The sequence below is a fragment of the Phascolarctos cinereus genome, unplaced genomic scaffold (assembly GCF_003287225.1).
Source record: "Phascolarctos cinereus isolate Bilbo 61053 unplaced genomic scaffold, phaCin_HiC Scaffold_5;HRSCAF=322, whole genome shotgun sequence".
NCBI lineage: Eukaryota > Metazoa > Chordata > Mammalia > Diprotodontia > Phascolarctidae > Phascolarctos > Phascolarctos cinereus.
Window position 1 is genome coordinate 321,737,712 of NW_027555958.1, and position 21,023 is coordinate 321,758,734.

At 42.7% G+C, this 21,023-nt stretch overlaps 2 protein-coding genes across 3 annotated transcripts; one reads left to right on the top strand and one right to left on the bottom strand.

Moving 5' to 3' along the window:
- Positions 1-316: 316 nt before the first annotated feature.
- S100A13 (S100 calcium binding protein A13) lies at positions 317-16,277 on the bottom strand. Of its 2 annotated transcripts, none has more exons than XM_020991748.2 (4): positions 16,083-16,277; positions 15,476-15,540; positions 14,410-14,616; positions 317-540 (listed from the first exon to the last, which is right to left on the bottom strand). In XM_020991748.2, exons 3-4 carry the CDS (start codon positions 14,560-14,562, stop codon positions 361-363), a joined length of 333 nt encoding a protein of 110 aa, XP_020847407.1. In that variant the 5' UTR covers positions 14,563-14,616; positions 15,476-15,540; positions 16,083-16,277; the 3' UTR covers positions 317-360. The 2 variants fall into 2 exon arrangements, with proteins under 2 accessions (XP_020847407.1, XP_020847406.1); XM_020991747.2 differs by having other exon boundaries at positions 15,476-15,689; positions 16,083-16,276.
- Positions 16,278-16,350: 73 nt separating this feature from the next.
- On the top strand, positions 16,351-20,209 carry S100A1 (S100 calcium binding protein A1). The gene is made up of 3 exons (XM_020991753.2): positions 16,351-16,478; positions 19,102-19,255; positions 19,892-20,209. The coding sequence occupies exons 2-3, from the start codon at positions 19,115-19,117 to the stop codon at positions 20,033-20,035; spliced, it is 285 nt and encodes a 94-aa protein (XP_020847412.1). The 5' UTR covers positions 16,351-16,478; positions 19,102-19,114; the 3' UTR covers positions 20,036-20,209.
- The last annotated feature ends 814 nt before the right edge of the window (positions 20,210-21,023 follow it).

The following is a 21,023-nucleotide window of genomic DNA, read 5'->3' on the forward strand; positions in this document are numbered from 1 at the left end:
GATGCCTGGGGCTGTGTGACCCGGGTCAAGGTGACTCTTCCAGGCTATCTATAATGTTTCCTCACCCCAGTTTCCTGTAGTGACAAAATCACAGGTTCAGTTCCTAGCCCCACTATATGTAATACTAGGCTTTTTGTGGGTTATCACTTGACCTCTTGGCCTCAGTTTCTTTATCTGTAAAATGGAATCCCTGCCTAATTCACAGGGTGATTGTACAATCTTAAAGTACAATATATACTCTGCCTCAAGTCCAGCACCCTCTCCTAAGCTCAGGAGGAATGTCTGGAGAATCTGGGAGGAGTAAGAAAAAGTACACTTGTATTTCAAGACAACTTTATTAGGAGGACAGGGGTCACCTCGTCACCTTCCCCTACTCTCCCCCAAACCTCCCCCCCAAAACTTCTTCCGGAACTCTGCTGCTTTCTCTTTCTTCATCTCCTTGGCCAGTTCCCCAATAAGCCTCCAGTATTCATGGAACTTGAGTTCAGAATCCTGATTCACATCCAGACTCTTCATCTTCTCATCCAAGGAGCCCACACCCTAGGGAGACACAGGTGTGTGAGGAGGGGCAGAGAAGTCCCAGGGGAGATGAAATGGGACCTTCATAGAATGTCAGAACTAGAAGATAATTTCTTCAGTCCAGGGCCTCCCAGATTGTGTTTAAGAAAGCCTAGTGTTCCCAGAGATGGGGAACGAAATTTCTGTAGGAAGTTTCCAATACTAATAATATTTTTACTCCTAAATATTAAATATGAAATTGTATATTTAAAATACTACTTATGCATTGTTGGGGTATAAAATTAGACTTCATTTCCTTTTATTTTGCTCCAAAATTTCTCCAGGTCCTCATTTATCCTGAGGGAATTCTATACCTCTAGATCAGCATTTAATGTTGTTTGGATGTTTTTCAGCCAGGTCCAACGCTTCATGACTCCATCTGGGGTTTTCTTAGCAAAGATACTGGAGTGGTTTGCCATTTCCTTCTCCAGCTTATTTTACAGATAAAGAAACTGAGGCAAACATTGTTGAATGACTTGTTCAGGGTCACACAACTAGGAAGTATCTGAGGCCAGATTTGAACTCAGAAAGATGAGTCTTCCTGATTCCTGGCCTGACATGCTATCTACTTTGCCACCTAGATGCTCTCAGCATTTACACATGTATATTAAATATTACATAATACATAATGAGTATGTATTATTATATAAAATAACTAATTTCTATTTAAATCATTATATTATATATATTGTTTATTATAAATCAGTATATTTAAAATCCAAAAGTGTTCTCTGGACAAATCACCTTAGAAAAGGCTGAAAGAGGGAAAAGGAAAGGGGAGGAAACTTTATTCAGCCCTGTTCTGGCCCGAACTAGAAGGGACCTTAGAGGTCATCCATCCCAATGCCCTTATTTTACAGATGAGGATGCTGAGACCCAGAGAGAAGGGACTTGCCCAAAGTCACCCAGCCATTAAGTCCCAGAGCTGGGACTCAGGCTCCTAACCCAATGTTCCTTTTTTGTGTGTGTGTGTGAGGCAATTGGGGTTAAGTGGCTTGTCCGAGGTCACACAGCTAGTAGGTATCAAGCATCTGAGACCAGATTTGAACTTAGGTCCTCAGGACTTCAAGGCTGAAGCTTTATCCACTGTGCCACCTAGCTGCCCCTCCCAATGTTCTTTCTAACCCACTAATATCTAGGCAGGGGTTTCTAACCTGTGAGCTTTTGTTTTGGACTGTTTTGTTTTAATATTCTGGTAAGTGTATTTCAACAGAATTCATTTCACTAGACTCCCAAAGGGGTCCAAGACACTAAAAGGGTTAAAATAAATCCTGAGCTAGAGGAAATGACAGGGAAAGATGGAGATGGGGGAGGTGAGGACAGAGAATGGAAAAGGAAAAGGACTCTAGACCTTGGTCAGTGTGAGTGTTACTGAGTGCTAGGGCATCAAGGCAATGTGAAAACAGGACGCCAGTGCAAGTGTGTGCCTGTCCTTGGACTCTGTCCAAAATAATCTTGACCTATACAAAGAGTTCTGGAAGATCAATGTGTCATGCCGGGGCTGGGAAAACATATACTACTGTGATTATGTGACTAAGAGGAGACTTGAGGGATGTTGGATTTTGTGGAATCTTCTCTCCAGTAACTGGTACTCTGCCTGAACTCATTCCTCAATGATTAACATACTCCCATTCTATCATACTCTCTCCATCTCTGGGATTCTGAAAGCCTAGCTATCACCATACAAACCTGGAATCTTTATTCCCACTTCCCTCAACCCAACCCTTCCAATGTCCTACTCCAGATCTACCCACTCTTTCCACTGTGCTATCTGGAATGCCTATTCCATAACGAACAAATCTGCTTTATCTTAAACCTTTTCCTTTCTCACTCCCTCCATCTTCTTATACTCACTGAGTCCTAACTCCCTCCTGATAACACAGCATCCCTGGTGACCCCCTCCTAACACTGGGTGAATTTTCACTCATAACACCAGTCATTAGTCATGGTGGGGGAATTGAAATATTCTGTGTTCCCCATTGCCACATTCAGACTCATCCTCTACCAACGTCACCTAATACATTCTCCTCTCCTCCTTTGAAGTTTATTCAATCCATATTTATCACTTGGTCAAGTTTCTGGTAACTATTATCTACCTATCCCCAGAATAATGTCCTTTCCTCAATGAATTTAGTTACTGGTTTACAGTCTCTCTCCTCCCCAGTTCCTGCCCTTATACTAAGGAACTTGAACATACATACGGATGCTCCCCTAAACACTCTAAATTCCCAATTATTCTATTCCATAATCTGTTTCTATATTACACCTCAGATTTACCCAGAGAAGGCCATATGCATCATCTTTCCACTACCTACAACTATTCCACTTCTATGTTCATGAACTCTGAAATACCTTTATCTAATTATAATATTATATGATTCCATCTTTCCTTTAGCCTTACGACCTCCTGACCCTTTTCTTAGTTATTACCATGCCTTCGAATTCCTCTATCTCTCAGTTCTTTCCCAGGCTATCACCCCTGTAACTGTATTCTTCTCCCTTCCCTTTCTTGACCCTTTGGGTGAAACAGTTCAATTCTATACTATCCTATATATTCAAATTGCTTGTCTCCTTGACACACTGCTGATCATGCCCTACCAAGACCCAGTGGATTATTCCCACCATCCTCTGCCTTTGCTCCTATTCTGATGCTACTGCAGAAATCCAGAGAAAAATCAAGAAACCACACTGACTGGGTCCACTACAAATTTACATTACATAATATCAACTGGGGCCTGACTGCAATGAGGCAGTTCTTTTATACCTCCACAATTAAATCCCAAGCACCACAACAGCTTTTTCTTTTTCTTTCTTTTCTTTTTTATTTTGGAGGCAATGGGGGTTAAGTGATTTGCCCAGGGTCACACAGCTAGCTAGTAAGTATCTGAGGCCACATTTGAACTCAGGTTCTCCTGACTCCAGGGCCGGTGCCCTATTCACTGCACTACCTAGCTACCCCTACAACAGCTTTTTCCAAACCTTTTCATTGTTCCCCAAACTTTCTGTGCCTTCTCCTTTCCCTACCCTCTTCGCTGAAAACCCTGCCCTTGTAGCTAGCCAGTGGTAGCTAAGTGGTACAGTGGATAAAGGTTGGACTTGGGAGTCAAGAAGACCTGAATTCAAATACTGTCTCACACACGTTCTAGCTGGTCAAGTCATTTATCATTTCTCAGACTTAGTTTTCTTATCTATGAAATAGGGGTAATAAAAGTACCTACCTCACAGAGTTGTAAGGATCAAAAGAGATAACATATAAAAATGCTATATAAATGTTAGCCTTTATTATTATTTCACTAAAAAACTTGAGGCTGTTCACCAAGAGCTCCCTCTTCTCTCATCCTCATTATACATTACTCAGGGGCCCTTCCCCACTATCTCCTCCTTCACCTCTGTCTCACATAAAGAAGTGGCCTTTCTTGCTTGCCAAAGCAAACCCTTCTACATGCACAAGTGATTCAATTCCATTTTGTTCCCTCCAGCAGATTTCCCCTCTCTATCATCTCCATTTTTATACTAATCTTCAGTCTCTCCCTATTTCCTGGCTCCGCCCCTGATGCCAGCAAATATGATTTTGTCTTCACCATCCTCAAAAAACACCCACCATCTTGATCCATTCATCTTTCTAGCTATAATCCCATTTCTCTCCTCCCTTTTGTGTTCCTAAACAACTTGAGAAGGCCATCTATAAATGGTCATTTCCCTGGTTCTCATTCTGGCTAGCAAATAGAGCTCTGGGCCTCAAATCAGGAAGATCTGAATTCAAATCCAGCCTTGGACACTGACTAGCTAGATGTCTTTGAGGAAGTCACTTAACATCTCTATTTGCCTCAGACTCTTCAGTTCCAAAATGAGGATCATAATAGCACCTAATGGGTGGAACCAACATGGTGGAGTCCTGGATGACTGCCCTAGAGCTAGTTCTAACACACCAGAGCTTGCAGGTGCAAAGGAACAGAGAATCCTGGTTACAGTTCCAAGGGGGGAAAGAATGCTTGTGGTCACTCACAGACCAGAGCACAGGCCAGGAGAGCAGTGACCACACCTTTCTTTAGATCACACTCTGGAAGAACTGAAAACTTATAGACTCCCAGAATGAGCTCTGAGAACAGCAGCAAGAAAGGCCTGGAATGTGGGATAGTGCTTTAATATAGAGTTAAAAGTCAAGAAATAGGCTGGGAAAATGAGCAAACAACAAAAAAAAAGAACCTGACCATAGAAAGTTACTTAGTGACAGGGAAGATCAAAACACAAACTCATAAGAAAATAAAGAAGTCTACATTCAAAGTCCCAAAGAAAAATGTGAATTGGCATCAGGCCCAAAAAGAATTCCTGAAAGAGCTCAGACAGGATTCTAAAATAAGAGAGGTGGAGGAAAAATTGGGGAAAGAAATGAGAGTGATGCAAAAAATAATGAAAAAAAGAATCAACAACTTGGTAAAGGAGGCACAAAAAATACTGAAGAAAACAACACCTTAAAGAACAGATTACGACAAATGATAAAAGAGGTACAAAAATCCACTGAAGAGAAGAACTTCTTTGTGTGTGGCAATTGGGGTTAAGTGACTTGCCCAGGGTCACACAGCTAGTAAGAGTCAAGTGTTTGGTCTGAGGCCAGATTTGAACTCAGGCCCTCCTGACTTCAGGGCCAGTGCTCTACCCACTGCACCACCTAGCTGCTCCTTCAGTGAATTTTTGTAGCTCTTTTTCCAATCAGCTAATTCTGCTTTTTAAGATGTTCTTCTCTGGGGCAGCTAGGTGGCGCAGTAGATAGAGCACTGGCCCTGAAGTCAGGAGGGCCTGAGTTCAAATGTGGCCTCAGACACATAACACTTACTAGCTGTGTACCCTGGGCAAGTCACTTAACCCCACTGCCTAACAAAAGCAAAACAAACAAAAAAAAATTCACTGAAGAAAAGAACTCCTTAAAAAGTAGAACTGGCCACATGGAAAAGGAGGTACAAAAGCTCACTGAAGAAAATAATTCCTTAAAAATCAGAAATGGGCCAGTGGAGGCTAATGATTCTATGAGACACCAAGAAACAATAAACAAAATCAAAAGAATGAAAAATAGAAGGAAATGTGAAATATCTCATTGGAAAAACAACTGACCTGAAAACAGATTGAGGAGAGATAATTTAAGAATTACTAGACTAGCTGAAAGTGATGATCAAAAAAGGAGCCTACCTCTCAACTTTCAAGACATTACCAAGGGAAACTGCCCTGATATTCCAGAACCAGAGGGCAAAATTGAAATTGAAAGAATCCACTGATCACCTCCTGAAAGAGATCCCAAAATGAAAACTCCCAGGAATATTATGGCCAAATTCCAGAGCTCCCAAGTCAAGGAGAAAATACTGAAAGCAGTGAGAGACAATTCAAATATGGAGCCACAATCAGAATAACACAAAATTTAGAAGCTTCTACATTAAAGGATCAGAGGGCTTAGAATATATTTCAGAGAGCTAAGGAGCTAGGATTACAACCAAGAATCACCAACGCAGCAAAAGTGAGTATAATCCTTTAGGAAGGAAAATGGATATTCAATGAAATAGAGGACTTTCAAGCATTCCTGATGAAAAGACCAGAGCTGAAAAGAAATTTTGCCTTTAAATACAAGACTCAAGGGAAGCATAAAAAGGTAAACAAGAAAGAGAAATCATAAGGGATTCAATAAGGTTAAACTGTTTACATTCCTACATGGGAAGATGATAATTGTAACTCCTAAGAACCTTCTCATTATTAAGGCAGTTTAGAAGAAGTATATGCATAGACAGAGAGCACAGGTGTGAATTGAATATGATGGAATGATATCCAAAAAATTAAATTAAGAGGTGAGAAATAGGAATGCATTGAGAGAAGGGGCAAGGGAGGGGTAGCATGGGATAAATTATAAATTATCTCACATAAAAGAGGTGCAAAAAAGCTTTTACAATGGAAGGGAAGATGGAGGATGTAGGAGAGGAGTGCTTGAACCTTACTCTCACTGGAATTGGCTCAAAGAGGGAATAACATACACACTCAGTGGGGCACAGAAATCTATTTTGGGGGCAGAGCCAAGATGGCAGAATGGAAGCAGTGACTTGCTTGAGTTCTCCCCTAAACCCCTCCAAATACTCATAAAAAATGGCTCTAAGCAAATTCTAAAGCAGTAGAACCCACAAAAAGACAGAGTGAAACAAATTACCAGCCCAAGACAATCTGGATGATTGATCAGAAAGGTATATCGCGCTGGGCTGGAAGCAGAGCACAGCGTGGTGTGGGCATGCAGGCTTCAGAGGACTGAATCGTGGGCAGCTGTGGCAGATTCCAGACTCCTCAATCCACAAATGCCAAAGACAACTTAGAAGGTCAGTGGGAAAAGTCTGCTTCTGCTGTGCTGAGAGAGGAACGCGGTGTCTCAGTTCCATTTCCCAAGGAAATCGGCCCCGAGGGGGCAGCTGCCTCCTGAGCTTCCAGCCCATAGACTGAGGGGGAATCCCGTGGCTGATCAGAGGTGGATTGCAGGGATCTTTTTGCCAGTGCCGAGGCAGGAATCTCTTGCTTTGTCCGTGCTTGGATCTGGGTCACAGTTCTAGGTGGCTGTTCTGGGTGAGGAGGAGGGCTGGCCTGGCGGAGCTTGTAGTGGCTGTGGAGAGGAAACCTTCCTCATAGTTACAGACTAGAAAGGAGTACTTGTAGTCACAGGCCAGGAAAGGAGTAAACACCTCACCCCTTATCATACCACCTTGGAAGAACTGAAAATTTACAGGTCCCTAGAAGCATCTCTAAAAACAGCTGTACAAACCCCCAAAGCTTGGGACAGTACATTCTCCACATTGGAAGCAGACTCTTACCTTAACAAAGAGTTTAAAACTCAAGTAATTGGCTGGGATCATGAGCAAGCAGTACAAAAAGAGTCAGACTATATTATCTTACTTTGGTGAAAAAGAAGATCAAAATACAACCAGAAGAAGACAACAAAGTCAAAGCTCCTACATCCAAAGCCTCCAAGAAAAATGAATCAGTCCCAGGCCTTGGAAGAGCTCAAAAGGGATTTTGAGAAGCAAGTAAGAAGTAGAGGAAAAACTGGGAAGAGAAATGAGAGTGATGCAAGAAAATCATGAAAAAAAGTCAACAGCTTGCTAAAGGAGACCCAAAAAAATACTGAAGAAAAAACACCTTAAAAAAAGCCTAACCCAAATGGCAAAAGAGGTCCAAAAAGCCAATGAGGAGAAAATGCCCTAAAAAGAAAAATTGGCCAAATGGAAAAAGAAGTCCAAAAGATTACTGAAGAAAATACTTCCTTAAAAATTAGAATAGAGCAATTGGAAGCTAGTGACTTTATGAGAAATCAAGACACTGTAAAACAAATCCAAAAGAATGAAAAATTAGAAAACAATGTGAAATATCTCATTGGAAAAACAACTGACCTGGAAAATAGATCCAGGAGAGAGAATTTAAAAATTATTGGACTATCTGAAAGCCATGATCAAAAAAAGAGCCTAGACATCATCTTTCAATAAACTGTCAAGGAAAACTGCCCTGTATATTAGAACCAGAGGGCAAAATAGAAATTGAAAGAATCCACAATCTCCTCCTGAAAGAGATCCCCAAAGGAAAACTCCTAGGAATATTGTAGCCAAATTCCAGAGTTCCCAGGTCAAGGAGAAAATATTACAAGCTGCCAGAAAGAAACAATTCAAGTACTGTGGAAACACAATCAGGATAACACAAGATTTAGCAGCTTCTACATTAAAGGACTGCAGGGCATGGAATATAATATTCCAGAGGGCAAAGGAGATAGGATTACAACCAAGAATCACCTACCCAGCAAAACTGAGTATAATCCTTCAGGGGAAAAAATGGTCATTCAGTGAAATAGAGGACTTTCAAGCATTCTTGATGAAAAGACCAGAGCTGAATAGAAAATTTGACTTTCAAATACAAGACTCAAGTGGAACATGAAGAGGTAAACAGGAAAGAGAAATCATAAGAGACTTATTAAGGTTGAACTGTTTACATTCCTGCATGGAAAGATGATATTTATAACTCATGAGACCTTTGTCAGTATTAGGGTAGTTGGAGGAAAAAATTATATGTATGTATAGATAGATAGATAGATAGATAGATAGATAGATAGATAGATAGATAGATAGATAGAGATACAGGGCACAGGGTAAGTTGAAGATTAAGGGGTCATATCTGGAGAATAAAATTAAGGGATGAGAGAGGATTATACTAGGAGAAGAAGAAAGGGAGAGGTAGAATGGGGTAAATTATCTCACAAAAAAAAACAGAAAAGAAAGTCTCTTACAGTGGAGGGGAAAGGGGAAGGTGAGAGGGAATGAGTGAATCTTATTCTCATAGGATTTGGCTTAAGGAGGGAATAACATACACATTCAATTGGGTATGGAAATCTGTCTTACCCTACAGGAAAATAGGGGGAGAAGGGGACAAGAGAGCAGGGGGATAGAGAGGAGGGCAGATTGGGAAAGGGGTAATCAGAAGCAAATACTTCTGAGGAGGGACAGGGTCAAAAGAGAGGACAGAATAAATGGGAGGGCAGGACAGGATTAAGGGAAATAGAGTTAGTTTTTCACAGCACATCTACTATGGAAGTGTTTTGCATAACTGCACATGTATAACCTATATTGAGTTGCTTCCCTTTTCAATGAGGGTGGGTGGGGAGGGAGGAAGGGAGAAAATTTGAAACCTAAAGTTTTAAAAACATGTTTAAAAAAATGTTTTCACATGCTACTTGGAAATAAGAAATACAGGAAATGCGGTACAGAAGTCTATCCTGCCCTACAGGAAAATAGAAGGGGAAGGGGATAAGAGAAGGGGGGAGAGACAGAAGAGAGGACAGACTAGGGGAAGGGATATTCAGAATGCATGCCATCTTGAAGTGGGGGGAGGGTTGAGATGGGGTGAAAATTTGGAACTCAAAATCTTGTGGAAGTAGATATTGAAAACTAAAAATAAATAAATTTATATTTAGGAAAAAAAAGAAATCTATTTTGCCCTACAGGAAAGTAGGAGAGGAAAAGGATAAGACAAAGGGGGAGCTGATAGAATGGAGGATGGATAAGGTCAAAATTTAGACATGAAGGGTGATACGTAAGCAAATTAGGGGATCATGGAATAGTTTACCTGTCAGATTTACGAATAAGGGAAGAATTTATAATCAAACAATGCATGGAGTACACTATGGGATGTAAAATGGATAATTTTGATTACATTAAATTAAAAAGGGTTTGCACAAACAAAAGCAATACATCCAAGATTAGAAGGAAGGCAAAAACGGGGAAAATTTTACAGCAAGTTTCTCTGAGAAAGGTATCATCTCTCAAATATATAGAGAACTGAGTCAAATTTATAAATATATATATATAAGCTATTTATTAATTGATAAATGGTCAAAGGATATGAACAGGCAGCTTTCAGACAAAGAAATCAGAACTATCTATACTTTTAGGAAAAAATGCTTTAAATCACTTTTGATTAGAGAAATGAAAATTAAAACAACTCTGAGGTACCACCTCATACCTATCAGATTGGCTAATATGACAGAAAAGGAAAATGACAAATATTGGAGGGGATATGGGAAAATTGGGACACTAATACACTGTTGGTAGAATTGTGCACTGATCCAGCCATTCTGGAGAGCAATTTGGAACTATGCTTAAAGGTCTATCAAACTGTGCATACCCTTTGACCCAGCAATACCACTACAAGGTCTCTATCAAAGAGATTTTAAAAAAAGGAAAAGGATCTATATATACAAAAATATTTATGCATGCTGTCTCCCCATGTGTGTTTGCCTTTCTTTCTATGTCCAGCCCTTAGCCCAGTGCCTGATACTAGGTAAGTACTCTATAAAAGCTTATTCCAACTCTTTTCTGAGCCTAATGCCTGGGGGGTTGAAGGCTACAGCCGACATCAGTCCACTTATTTGCAATTTTTTTTGGTGAGGCAATTGGGGTTAAGTGACTTGCCCAGAGTCACACTGCTAGTGAGTGTTATATGTCTGAGGCTGGATTTGAACTCAGGTCCTCCTGACTCCAGGGCTGGTGCTCTACCCACTGCACCACCTAACTGCCCCAACATCAGTCCACTTAAAGGCTGTTAAAAGCCTGATAAGTATACAACTCATTAATTTATATACTCACTCATTGATTCCTTCCTTCTTTTATTTAGGAAACACATTAAGTACCTATTCTATGGTGGCCCTAAATTGGGCACTAGGAATAAAAAGATAAATAAAACCTAGCCTTTTCCCTCAAGTGGCTTTGGTTTTACTGGGAAATTTAATATATGCACATCTGTATGTACAAATGTGTAATTGTGTATATTAATGGACAGAGTGTTGCTTTTGAGTTGAAAGATATGGATTTAAATCACATGTCTGCCACTTACTCCCTGGGTGACCATGGACAAGTCAAAACAATGGACAAGTATTTTGACTTGTCAAAAAGCCAGCTTTTGATAAGAGCCTATTGTATGCCAGGCACTGTGACCTATCACCTCTCCAGGCCTCAGTTTTCTCATTTGTAAAATGAAGGGGTAGCTCTAGATGAACTTGTAAGGCCCCTTCCCCACCTACCTCTAAAGTTCTTTGATCTTACTCTTCCAAACACAGCATTAGGGATAAAGAAGATTGTAACCCCCTTTTTCTTTCTCTCTCTCCTATCCCACACTGAAATTCCTGACTCTGCTGGAACAAAGAAATCCATAGGACCATAAAATGGATCACAAAATCATAGATTCAGAGCTAAAAAGGACCTTAGAGGTCATCTAATCCAACTCCATTTTACAGATGAAGACATTGAGGCTCAGAGAGAAGCAACTTACCCAGAGTTGCACAACGAATCAGGGAAAGAGTGGGCCTTGAGTTCCTAACCCAGTATTCTGTCTAACCCACTGATAGCCAGAGAAAATGATAGGGAATAGGTGGATGGGTAGGAGAATTCAGAGCAAGAAAGATGCTTGTTCTTTGTTTTCAAAGAGGACCAATGACATCATGGGGTGATGTCTTGACTTGTGAGTGAATTGGATTTAAGTGATGCAGAGCTGCACAGAATCTTCAGCCTCACTCTCTCTCCTAGAGTCATCGAAGTCCAGTTGCAAGACAAAATTCAAGATGACCAGGGATATGGTGAATGGCCTTGGTGTCCTCAATGTCTGACCATCAATTGGGGAATGGATGAACAAGTTGTATATGGTTGTGATGAAATACTATTGTGCTATAAGAAATGATGAGCAGAATGCTCTCAGAAAAACCTGGAAAAGTCTTATATAAACTGATACAAAGTGAAATAAGCAGAATGAGGAGAATATTATACACAGTAACAGCAATACTGTATGATGATCAACTGTGAATGACTTAGATATTCTTATAATACAATGATCTAAGACAATTCCAAAAGACTCATGATGAAAAAAGCTATCTACCTCCAGAGAAAAAACTGATTGGAGTCCAAACGCAGATCGAAGCATACTTTTTTTAAATTTTTCTTGGTGGTTTTTTTTTTGAGGGAAAGGGTCTGTGTTTTCTTTCACAATATAACTAATATGGAAATATATTTTACATAATTGCATGTACATAGGCTATATCCAATTGCTTGCCTTCTCAATAAATGGGGAAGGTGGGAGAGAATTTGGAACTCAAAATTTATTTTAAAAGAATGTTAAAGTTGTTTTTAAATGGAAATGGAAAAAAAATTTAAAAGATACCTTCACCACATTCTTCTTTCTTCTTCCTACCTGAGAGATAAACATATATGTATATTTATGCACACATATATGTATATACACACATATAAATACGTGTATGTATATACATATATGTCTATATATTCACCTATATGTATATGTGTGTGTTGCTGTTCAGTTGTTTCAGTGCTGTCCAACTCTTTGTGACCTCATAAACCTCTGTCCAGAGGTTTTCTTGGCAAAGATACTGGAATGGTTTGCCATTTCCTTTTCCAGTGGCAAACAGAGGTTAAGTGACTTACCCAAGATCACACATCTAGGACATTTCTAAGGCTGGATTTAAACTCAGGTCTTCCTGATTCCAAGTCCAGTGCTCTATCTTCTGTACCATCTAGTTGCCTCCAGTGAGAGTGTGTGTGTGTATTCTCTCTCAAATAGTTGTCTGTTATTTAATTTGGAATAACCCTATCTTTGAGAAGCAGCATGGCATAATGGATAAAGCATCATCCCCAGTCAGGAAGATTCAAGTTTTTCTGACACATACTGGTTGTTATGTGACCCAAGGCAAGTAAGTCATTTAACCTCAAAATACCTTAAGTCACTTTTTAAGATTAAGTTGCTAAAAAGTTGTTGATATACATTAATAGGTAGGGGGAGTTCCCTATACTATTGAAATCATAAGTCCAATGAAACACACACACCCCTAATCTTATTTGTTTTTTTCATCAGAATTACTAGGATCAGGGGAATGATAATGATGTAATATATCCAGACTTCAGCAAGACAGGTATTTTATAAAACCTCTCAAGATATCCTTGTGCTAGAAGAGAAGATTACTAGTTAGGCTGACAGCAGGTTGAACAGCTGTACCCAAAGAGTGTTGATGGATCAATACCAGTGTGGAGGCTGTCTATCAACATATCTCCAACCCTATCATCAGCTCAGTATTTTGTCAACAACTTGGATACACAGAAACCATGCCTATCAAATTACAGATGATGAATGAGGCTGGGAGGAATACCTAATAAGTTGTCTAACAGAATTAGTATGCAAAAAGATCTCACAGGTAGGTTGAAACTAGTAAGATTCCATGATAGTATACAATTCTCTTCTTTCTTTTCTATTACATAACTGGAAATCTCTATTTTTTAAATGTTTACATTCAGAAAAATTTTTTTAATTCTATAATAAAAGTTAAAATAATGACCTCCTTGTTACTAGATGTGACAGTTCAAGCCCAGTGCCTGGCACATAGCAGACTCTTGATAAATGCTTGGTGATTGATTGACAAGTATTCAGTTTTGATGACCCATCTGTCAGAAATGTTGTAAAGACATTTCTGTCTTGGGTTAGAGGTTGGAATAAACTATCTCTAAGGTTTAGCTGTATGGCCTTGGAAAAATCCTTGGGTCTTAATGTCCTCACCTATAAAACAAAAAGCTTATGCTAGATCATCACGAAGGTTCCTTCTGGATCTAACACTGTAGGATTTTAAGTATTTATGGAGTACTTACTGAATGCCCAGCACCATCCTACCCAATATGGGGGATACAAAACAGTACATATAACACATAGTCTCTACTGTCATAGACGATATGTTCTAGTCAGGGAGAAAAAAGCCTTATTAATGCACAGTGCTAAATTTTATAGGAGTCGCAGTCATGGGCTCACACTCCACCACACCCAGACAATCACAGTTACACAAAATCACAAGATTTCATTCATCTAAACACATGTAAGAAGCAACATGACATATCAAGATCAAGCTTCAAGGCCCAACTCTGATCCACACTAGCTGTGTGACCATAGATAGGTAAGTCACTTAAACTGCCTGTGCCCTGGGGCCATTCCCCAAGTTACTGAGTACTTATCGATCTACATCCTTGGAGATAGTTTCCAGTCTAGTATGAAATCATGTGATCATCCCAGGTGAGACCAAGAAAACAAACACACAGTGAGTTGTTCAAATACACTTAACGGCATTCATTGTCTTCCACAGCTGTAACACAATCACATTCACAGACACACTGCCACATCCATAGTGTCTCACAAGTTGTCAAGCACCTACAAAATCACATCCATGCAAGCCATCACATTCCATCATAAACTATCTTCTCTCTTTCACAGCATCCTCCCAGTCTCCCCTGGGTTCCCAGTTACCTTGAGGAGGTGGGGCAGCTGTTGAGTGGCCAGTTCTTTAAATTCATTGACGTTAAGGCTGCCTTTCTTTCCTTCCCGACCAGCAAAGGTGAAGAAGGTTTTCACCACAGTCTCAATAGCCGCCTCCAACTCTGTCAGTGGCTCAGCAGCCATGGAGAAGGCTAGGGGTGAGGAAGCTTGCTCTTGGACTAACTGTGGATCTTAAAGCTGGTTAAGGAAAAAGGAATATCCAAAGGTAACTTCTAGGGAGGAACCCTGCCCAGGTATTACCTATGCATTCCCCCATCTCTGCTGGACATTCTAGAGCCCTAGAAAGAGACTTGTCCCTGATCCTGTGAGGAGTCTTAGGCTGGGGAGCCCCTCTATTCGGGCTCTTTATGGGGAGGGGAGTGTCTCCCTTTGTGGGCAATCAGGCTGGCAACCTCTGTCTGGGGTCTAGCACTCTGACACACAAGGTTATTTAAAATGTCTATGCCTCGGCTTTTCCTAAGGCATCTTCTTAAAATGCAGTAAGATGTCAGGGTGGTTCAGAGATGCCCTCTTCCCACTCCACCAACTAAGAGACCCGGAATCTGCACCACAAACGACAAAGTTGGTGTCATCTCAACCAGTGTCTTTCAACGCCCCCAAGGAAAACATACGGATGTTTCTCAGTATAAAAGGCAGGAAGATACACACCCTCTCCAGAATCGACAATTCCGAAGTTAAGCTAACGGTAATGGGTCTTGGCTACAGGGCTCCTCTCATCTTTTAAGCTACAGAATTGGAGGCAGGAATTACAAGCTGTCAACTAACGATCTCTCTACAGCCTCCACAGTTTGGTTCTAAGAGGACAAAAGGTTGGGGGAGAAGTTCCTTTTCCAAGACCTCTCTAACTTACATCGGACCCTCCTCCAACTTGTTCATCCCCTTCAAGGACTAGTTCCCCCCACCCCCTCCTTCAGAGCCCCGAAGTCACTTCCTGAATTCCCAGTTCCAGGACTGGGGGGAGGAGCTCATCTTTCTCCTGGGGAAGAGGGCCCCTCATCCACCCAAAAGCAGTAGGTGAAGTAGGTTTGATACTCACCCTCCGGTTTTGCCTCAAGCAGAAGTAGGGATGGGCTGAGGTTTATAAAAGCCCAGGAGGTGGAGCTGGGGAGACAGAGTCCTCTGTGTATATCCCGAGGTATAGAGTTTCCCGTGGTGAACTTCGGCAAAGGGCACGCCCACCCACTCCTCCTCACCCATCAGCGCATCATCAACATTTCGGCACAACCAACTTACACCTCTTTGCCCCTTCCCTGAAGTAAACAAATGGCAAGCCTCACTTTCCTGGTCTCATCCACCCTCCCAGCTCTAGAGATATTAGCTCCCACCCCGAGCTTGTAATATGCGCCTCCAACCTCCTCACTTCGTCCTTTAAATCCCTTCGCTCACTCGCCATCTCACTCTTATCTCCCCCACTCCAACCCCTCAAAAAAGTCCTAATTCGTGCATCCCAGCTAGCTCTTGGTAAAATTAAGGGTAAAGAAGGCACTGTCTTCTAAGGAATTCTAGAGATGAGGCCCTTGGAGGAGTCCCCTTCTTTTGCTGCTCAATAGGGCATGGTGACCATGCCTCGCCGCTATGGACAGTTAGTTACAGGACGGTCCAAGGACCAGAAGGGTTCAACATCCTGTGGTCTCTGATCTTACCTCTTTTTCTTTCCCGCTACTTTATCCTTTCTTGCCCTTTCTGCTCCGTGCCACGGCTGAATTGGCATCAAGAACAACCAAGAACCCCACCGTGGATTGCTAGCATGCATGTGGGGAAAGGAATGTTTTTAAAAAAAAAAAAAAAGCCCAGACCTGGGGGAGGGAGTAAAACAGGGCCAGCTTGTCCCAACCCTGGAGACAGAGGGCGCTTCTGTCTGCCTAGCTGGCTGTTTGCCCCACTGGTTGTCAGCCCGATGAGGGGGTGGAGCTAAAGGTAGGAGGGGGTGTCCAGAGTGGGGAGGACGCCTGAAGAGAGATCTCCACACACCGGCTCTGGTCACAGGACACGCAGCTTCGTCCCTCTCATCTGCTCCCCCTTCAGCCCCGAACCCACCCGTGAGTATTTTGCTTTCTCGGATACAGAGGATGTGCTAACTACAAGGGGGATGGTGGTCTCCAAAAGTCTGGAAATGTTGCTCAGTTGAAGGGGACTATCAGTGAGCAAATAGGGCACTTTGGGGCTCAGTGAAGGGTCCATCCATGGAGGAAGGACCCAGTTCCCTGGGGACTTAAATGGTGGGATGGGATGCCACATTTCTCTCCAAAAGCAAAAGCAATACAGCCCCTTCCTCATAAAATGATCCCTTCTAGCTGAGGAATCCCCAAGATTCCCCCCCTCCATCCTTGGGCCTTCCTAGACCCCAACTCACCTTTCTCTTGGGTTTGAGGTTGGAGGATTGAAACATCTGAGCCCTAGGCCTTTACTCTGCTTTCTCTGGGGTAAATAGCCCTGGCATGAGCCAAGTTTTGACTGGGCAGCTGTTCCCAAGCCCCTGGGAACTAGGGAGGTTGAGATTCCAAAGTAGGAGGACTATTTCTTCACCCCAGGGCCTGAGCCCACTCCCATGCTTTGCCTCAAGTTTCAACCCCTAATAACATCCAAGAACAATAGATGAAAAGTTTCTCTGAGTGGGCACCAAGGTAGGGGGTGGGGGATTCTAGGAAGAGTGTCTCACTCACCTCCCTCTCTACTCAGTAACCCATTGCCTTCTTTTCCCTCTTCTCTTTCTTTCCTAACTTTCTTGCTTCTTCCCCTCCTTCCTCTGGCATTTTTCAACGCTACCATCTATAAAGTCTCTACTGAGCTGACACCTTTCAGAGACACCACATATCACACTGTACTCTTCGAGACTTCCCAAAGGGTCCATGGGCGTGTCTGTGGGGGAAAACCCAAGGTTCCTTTGGCTCCTCAGGACCTCCACATCAGTGATCACTGATGGGGCTTGTAATAGGAGATGCCAGCCCCCCTTCCCCTTATCCCCGCATCAGACCCACAGGCTTCAGGTTCCCATTCCACACACCCTCCCCCTCCCTTGGTCTCTGTGACAACCACCTCTTATGTCCAAAGTTCGGGTGACACTCACAAGGGATCCATTGAGGAGCTGGAGTGTCATCCGATAGGACCCATTGTCCATCCCCCCCAGTCCTGGGGAAAGAGGTGAGAGATACCTGATCTAGGACACCTGAGATCCCCTCTAAGGATGGGGGGGAGGGGAGAGCAGGGGGTAAGTGGTGCTGTTTACTCCCAGAGCAGATGAGTGTCCTGGGTTTTGAAGCCCCTTTCCAATGTTATACTCCACTATAACCTCACACATCATTTTCCTTCCTCCCTTCTAATAATTCCTTGCACCTTGCCTCAGATGAAACCTCAGGCGTACAATTCCCTGTCACTTCTGATCACCTCAACTACACTCCCATCTACTCTTCCACTTCTCAAGTTCAAGCTGCTGGTGGGAAACAGGAGATTTCGTTTCCCCACCCCCACCACACTCTGGAGCCCAACTCTGGGGGATAAGGATCAAACATTCCTTTCTCCATCCCCACCATCCAAGTCTGATTAGAAGGAGTTGGTTCTCAAGGCAGACTTCAGTCTGACGAATCCTAAAGCACAGAAGGTGGGGGCAGGGGGCAACTAAAGGAACTAAAAGGAGGGAGCATACTAGAGAAGTCAGACGGATGAGAGTAGGGGGCTGAGAACCCCTGGGCAGAGGGAGAATTGAGGGGCATCAACTATAAGAAATTAGGAAAAAGCATGAGTATGACTCTGCATGAGTGGTCTTTCATCCCTAGCTCCCCTTTGTTCTCAGTTCGGAGAGGGCAGGGATAGTTACAGAAGAAACACCCTACCCTGGCCAGGCCATGCTAGGCCTGTGATAAAAATAGGACAGGAGAAAGACTTGTGGGTTCCTAAGACCCACCCTCATTCCCAGGGGCAGCTGCCTGGTGAGCAAGATGTCCTTTTTGTCCATCTAGCAATGAATTCCTCTTGCTTCCTGGTGCTGCCCAGTGTTCCCTGTTTCTACCCCTCTCTCTGGTGTACCCCAAATACCCCCGATTCTGGAGCCCCCTGAGCTCCTGCCCTTCTACCTCCCCTCTATTTCTTGCCCTGTCCCTACCTCTAGTCCCCTGTTTCTTTCCTTCCAGTAATTCCCTAGCCTTGAGCCTTCAACCTCCACCCCTTTCTCTGAACTTTTACTTTGGTTTTTAAACCATCATGTGCTAGAAAGAAGCCAAGGAAATCTGGGTTCTAGTTGAAGCTCTGTACTAACCCAATATGTGTTCTTGGGCAAGTCATTTCTCCTTGCTAGTCCTCAGTTTACTCATCTGTAAAATTAGGGAATTGGAATCCATCCCTAAGATCCCTTACCTGAGGCCTATGATGCTTTAAAAAAAAATAAGGGCTGAATTAATCAGTTCTTTTGGCTTCTGTTAACTAAGAATAATAAATGAGCAGGTAAAATGTCAATTAAAAGGATAAATAATTAATAATATTGAATATGGTCCTAGAGAATAGAATCCACATCATGAAGGATGGAGTCCAAATTATTTATATATGCATTACAATACAAGGGCTTTAGGAGCTCAGGGCTCTCTTCTTTCCAGCAGCCCTGGACCTTGATCCCTGTCCCCTATCTCAACCTCACCCTCCTCTGGCCTGGTGGGGGGTGGTGGGAGGTAGGTGTGTTGCAGCCATGGGCTCAGAGCTGGAGACTGCCATGGAATCCCTCATCAACGTATTCCACGCGCATTCTGGCAAGGAAGGTGATAAGTATAAACTGAGCAAGAAGGAGCTGAAGGAACTACTGCAGGCTGAGCTTTCTGGCTTCCTTGATGTAAGTGTTTGGTGGCTGGGGGTGGGGGGGCCGCTGGCGGAGGGAGAGTGCCCTAGGGCTCCGGACCTTAGAGCCAGCTACTGGACTCAGACTGAATGGGAAGCAGCTACCTTTCCCAGTGACTTCTACATTTCTCTTCTATCATGTTCCCAATCCCCATCCCAGTTCCTTCCTCTATCCCTTGAAGGCCTCCCAGAAACTCTCTTAATTAATTTAAATAAATTCAACAAACATTTATTACGGGCCAATTACATGCAAAACACTGTGATAGGCATTGGGAAACCTAAAGATGAATCCCATTGCCCAGTTCGTAAGGAGTTCGCCCTTTAAGTTGACTGAGGATCTCATTAATTACATGAAGAAAGATACAAAGTAGTCCAAGTTCCAGTCCAGCCCAGTTTTCCCTTCCCATCCCACTCACACCCCGCTCACCTTCCTCCCCATCTCCCCGTCTCTTGCCCCTCTAAATTCCAATACATTTGCCTGGTTCTTTTTATTCCCAGTTTCTTCCATGCCTGTCCTAGTCACCCTCCACAGTCTGGCTCTAGTTCCCGTTAGCCCTTCCTCCCATTCCTTCATGCTCCCTAAAGCCTTCCCAGCTCTCTATCACAGAAACCTCCTCCTGTCTTATTTTAGACCCAGAAGGATGCAGATGCAGTGGACAAGGTGATGAAGGAGCTGGATGAGAACGGAGATGGGGAAGTTGACTTCCAGGAGTATGTGGTGCTGGTGGCTGCACTCACTGTGGCCTGCAACAGCTTCTTCTGGGAAAACAGTTGAGCAAGCAGCCCAGCCCTGGCCAGCACCCATAACCCCTTTCCCCGCCTTTCCCACCTTCACTTTCCACATTAGCCCTTCCTCTACCCTCAGACTCCCCCAGTTCACTGTCCCAGGCTTGGCCATAGCATTTCTGGTGTACTGCTCCATTATACATTAAAGGCTTCTCTCCCAAAAGCTGTGGTGTCAGTCTCCTTTAGGGTTTAGTGAAGAAGAGGTGCTAACTCTCCCTCAGGGCAATTATTAGAAGGGGTCATGACTCTCCTGAAAATTCCTGTTTCTAGGATGCTGTAGGAATCTGGGGATTGGGTATTTTGGGTTCCAGACTGATGGGGGTTAGAGTTGTATAGCACAACCTCAGTGTGCCTCTTTTCTCCCTTTGAAAGGTGGAAAGGGGAGGAACTCTCTTTCCAAAAAGTAATAAGATTCTAAGACAAGATAGGCATGGAGGGCTGATCAAACCAACTGAGTCTCCCTCCCACCTCACCAGAATGTAATCTAAATTGAGGGGAGGTGTTAACGAGGTAAAGCTGTTATCCCTTCAAGAAGATGAAGAGGGGTAGATGCCCAAAAATTATTTAGGATAATAAGATCTAGATTGAGACTTTTTAAATATTTTTAATTCAGGAGTTCTTTTTGTTAACTTTTTGTGTGTCAAGGACGAGTTTGGCAGTCTGGCGCCAGGCACTTAATAAATGTTTATTGATTGACTGGTGAAGCTTATGGACCCCCTCCTCGGAATACTTCTAAGTGCATAAAATGCATAAGATTACAAAAGAAACAATTTATATTGAAATAGTTATCAAAATATTTTTAAAAACAAGTTATGAACCTCAGGTTAAGAGACTACCTCCTCTAGTTCAACTATCATTTCACAGATGATGAAACTGAGTCTCAATAAAACGGGTGCCTAGTGACAGGTCAAGAGTTGAAAACGTATAACAACTACTACACCTTTTGGATTAAACCTCAATTTGGTACTGGTTACACT

Bases quoted from the DNA above. Each gene is read 5' to 3' on its own strand.
- S100A13 (XM_020991748.2), bottom strand. From the start codon at position 14,562: ATGGCTGCTGAGCCACTGACAGAGTTGGAGGCGGCTATTGAGACTGTG. The intron at 541-14,409 runs GTAACTGGGAAC...GTGTCTCCCTAG, and splicing joins AGCTGCCCCACCTCCTCAAG to GGTGTGGGCTCCTTGGATGA.
- S100A1 (XM_020991753.2), top strand. From the start codon at position 19,115: ATGGGCTCAGAGCTGGAGACTGCCATGGAATCCCTCATCAACGTATTC. The intron at 19,256-19,891 runs GTAAGTGTTTGG...GTCTTATTTTAG, and splicing joins AGCTTTCTGGCTTCCTTGAT to ACCCAGAAGGATGCAGATGC.